This window comes from Agaricus bisporus, assembly GCF_000300575.1.
Source record: "Agaricus bisporus var. bisporus H97 unplaced genomic scaffold AGABI2scaffold_6, whole genome shotgun sequence".
NCBI lineage: Eukaryota > Fungi > Basidiomycota > Agaricomycetes > Agaricales > Agaricaceae > Agaricus > Agaricus bisporus.
The window spans coordinates 1523071-1525717 of NW_006267369.1; the positions used below are offsets into that span (position 1 = coordinate 1523071).

The following is a 2647-nucleotide window of genomic DNA, read 5'->3' on the forward strand; positions in this document are numbered from 1 at the left end:
TTTCGCTTCCTGCACCTCCTAGACATGTGCCCTACCCTCCCACAAAAGGAACAAGCGATTGACGCGTTCTTAGGGCCAGAAATCGGTCCCAGAGACTGTGGAGAGGGTGTATGGCTGTCAGAGGGAGTTGTGGTCGATGTAGAGGCTCTCAGATGCGTCGGAGACGCGCCAAAACGCGTCGAAATGGTGTCCCATGCGTAGGAAGCATGTGTGCGCGATTGCGAGGCCATAGATGTCGATTTGAGTGCAGGGGAAGGGATAGAAGTTGAGATATAGAGGGGAAAATGGTAGAAAGTGGCAAAAAACGCGTTTTGAAGGCTGTTAGAAGCCGGGGCCCATAACCTGTTAAGCGTAGAACGATAGCGGTTGCAGTGGCGATCCTAACGAGCCTAGAAGCGAGTCGAACGGATAGGAATTGACTGAGCAATCCCAAGGACAAACTGTGGATACACTGTAAGAAGCTGTATTAAGTTCTAATAACTTGTACTCACCTGTGGATACACTGTAAGAAGCTAAGGCCTCTGAAGCGTCCACAGGGGAGTTCAACCATACATGACTAAGCTATCATGTGACTAAACCCGTCCGCATATATCTAAGTCCATCAACAACCAAGTGTAGACTGCTTGCTCACTCTAACAGGTATAGGCGGCACTTCTACTACAGGTTTCATGGCAGGTACCTTCCGATAAGGAAAGGGACCTTGTGCTGGTTTACTACTGGGCTTAGCTACGGAACTTCTTTCCATAGTTGTACTGTTAGGTTCTGATAAGCTACTGTCCTCTGTCGTCGGATCCTTCTGAGATCGAACCTCCTTCTCAGAAGTCGACTTCTTCATTGGACCCTTTAAAAATCCGACTTCCTAGAAGTCGAAGCTGTTCTTTGAGCTAGTAGCTTTGTCAACTGCTGTACTAGCTCATCTTCTTCATTCTCTTCTTCTTTATGTACTGTTCTACCTTGAGACGTCATAGCTTGTACGAAGGACTCCATTGAAGCCAGCTGACCCTTTAAGCGTTCTAGCTCTAAAGCCTGCGCATTAGCTTTCTGTACGTCTTCTCTTCGTTGTATAGCTACAAATGACTGAGGCTTTGGGATGGTGTATCCCATATCTGGCTCATCATCATCTTGGGGCAACTCTGGTGCACCGAAGATTACTGCTGCTATAGGTGCAGGAAGGTATTTCTCAACACTCTTCCTTATGGGTACTCCAGCTTCTCTAGGAATACCAGTTCCATTGGCAAACTTCTTTTTTTTTTTTTTTTTTTTGTAATCAAGTGGCTGTTCGAGCCTTCTATTCCAGCGATATAAGTACATGCGAACACTATGTACAACATGCTGAGAATACGGTTGCCATGACGTGTTACCAAGAGAAAAAGAAAACATATCCTGCGCGACGAGGTCAAGCGCTAACCCCGGCTAAGGGGGTGTCTTGCGACGCGTGGCTATTGGCCACTCTGCCCCGCCGGCCCATATGGACCGTGCCGTGGAATCAACTTAAGCAGCAACCTGGCTATTTTAACTGTACCAGGGCCACCGACGGCGGAATAGTGTCCTCTCGAGTCGGCTGTTATGTTTTCCAAGTCAGCCGCTACGGCCCGCAGTGTGACTCCGGGCGCGACCCCGGCACTGTTTCCCTTCCATTGGCAAACCTTAGCTTCGTCCCATCCTGTACTATTTTTCCATCTTTTTCGTCTTGTACCTTGTAAGGGCACACTACCCAACGATGCCCTGGTTCATCACAATAGAAACAGTTAGGGGCATATGATGGATTCTGATTATAGCTATACTGTTGCTGAGGAGGCCGTGAAACTGGCGCGCTGGCTGACATCTTAGCTATGCTCGCTGTAAGCGTCGCTTTTATTGAGTCAATGCTAGCTTGCATATTGCGCTGGCTGATCGTCACAGTATCCTTTAGCTGGCTGATATCCTGCTGCATAGAATCAATTTCCTGACTCTGGTGTACCGAGCTAGTACTAGATTCTTGCTTAACGGAGATCTCCTTATTTCTGGGAGGCGCTCTCCTCGAGCTTTCGCTTGAGTACGCTCCAGCTAGGTTATTTCCGCTAATCAACTCTGCAGCTTTTGAAATTACTTCGGTTATCTCGTAGGGATCTTCGGTCCTACTTTGTCCCTGATGTACGCGACGCGTACCCTTTAAGCTAAGCCTTGCGAGCAAAGCTTCTCTAAAGTTGGAACTTAAAGTATTTACAAATTCCTCTACTAGCTCCCGATTTGATATGATAGCTGGATCTGTTAAGCATTTATTTGCTTGTGACAGGAACTGCCGACGGAACTTTCGGAATTCCTCCTGATCTTCCAAGCCAATTGTCCTACAGCCTCGGCATAATGCCTTTAGCTTAGCAACTGACCCGGTCTCTTCTGTGACTAGCTCCGGATACTCGATTTTGAGACGCTCCATGAAAGCATCCCATTTTCTATCTTTGTATTCCTTGAAGCTACTCCACTCATCGCGGACACTCTTACTAACGTAGCTAAGAGCCCACTTGAGTTTATCTGCACTATCTGTGACACTGGAAACTTCAAATTGGCGTTCTAGATGCCATATGAAATCTCCTAGCTTATCTATGTCACCTTCCCATTTAGGGGCACCAGCCGATAACGGAGCTGGCATGTGAGGTGCTGAAGGCAT

At 47.6% G+C, this 2647-nt stretch overlaps 1 protein-coding gene across 1 annotated transcript; it reads right to left on the minus strand.

The window, feature by feature from the left end:
• Positions 1-843: 843 nt before the first annotated feature.
• Positions 844-2647, minus strand: AGABI2DRAFT_118884 (hypothetical protein; the record flags this gene model as incomplete). Its single annotated transcript, XM_006461968.1, has 2 exons — positions 844-1213; positions 1647-2647. 2 exons carry the CDS (start codon positions 2645-2647, stop codon positions 844-846), a joined length of 1371 nt encoding a protein of 456 aa, XP_006462031.1.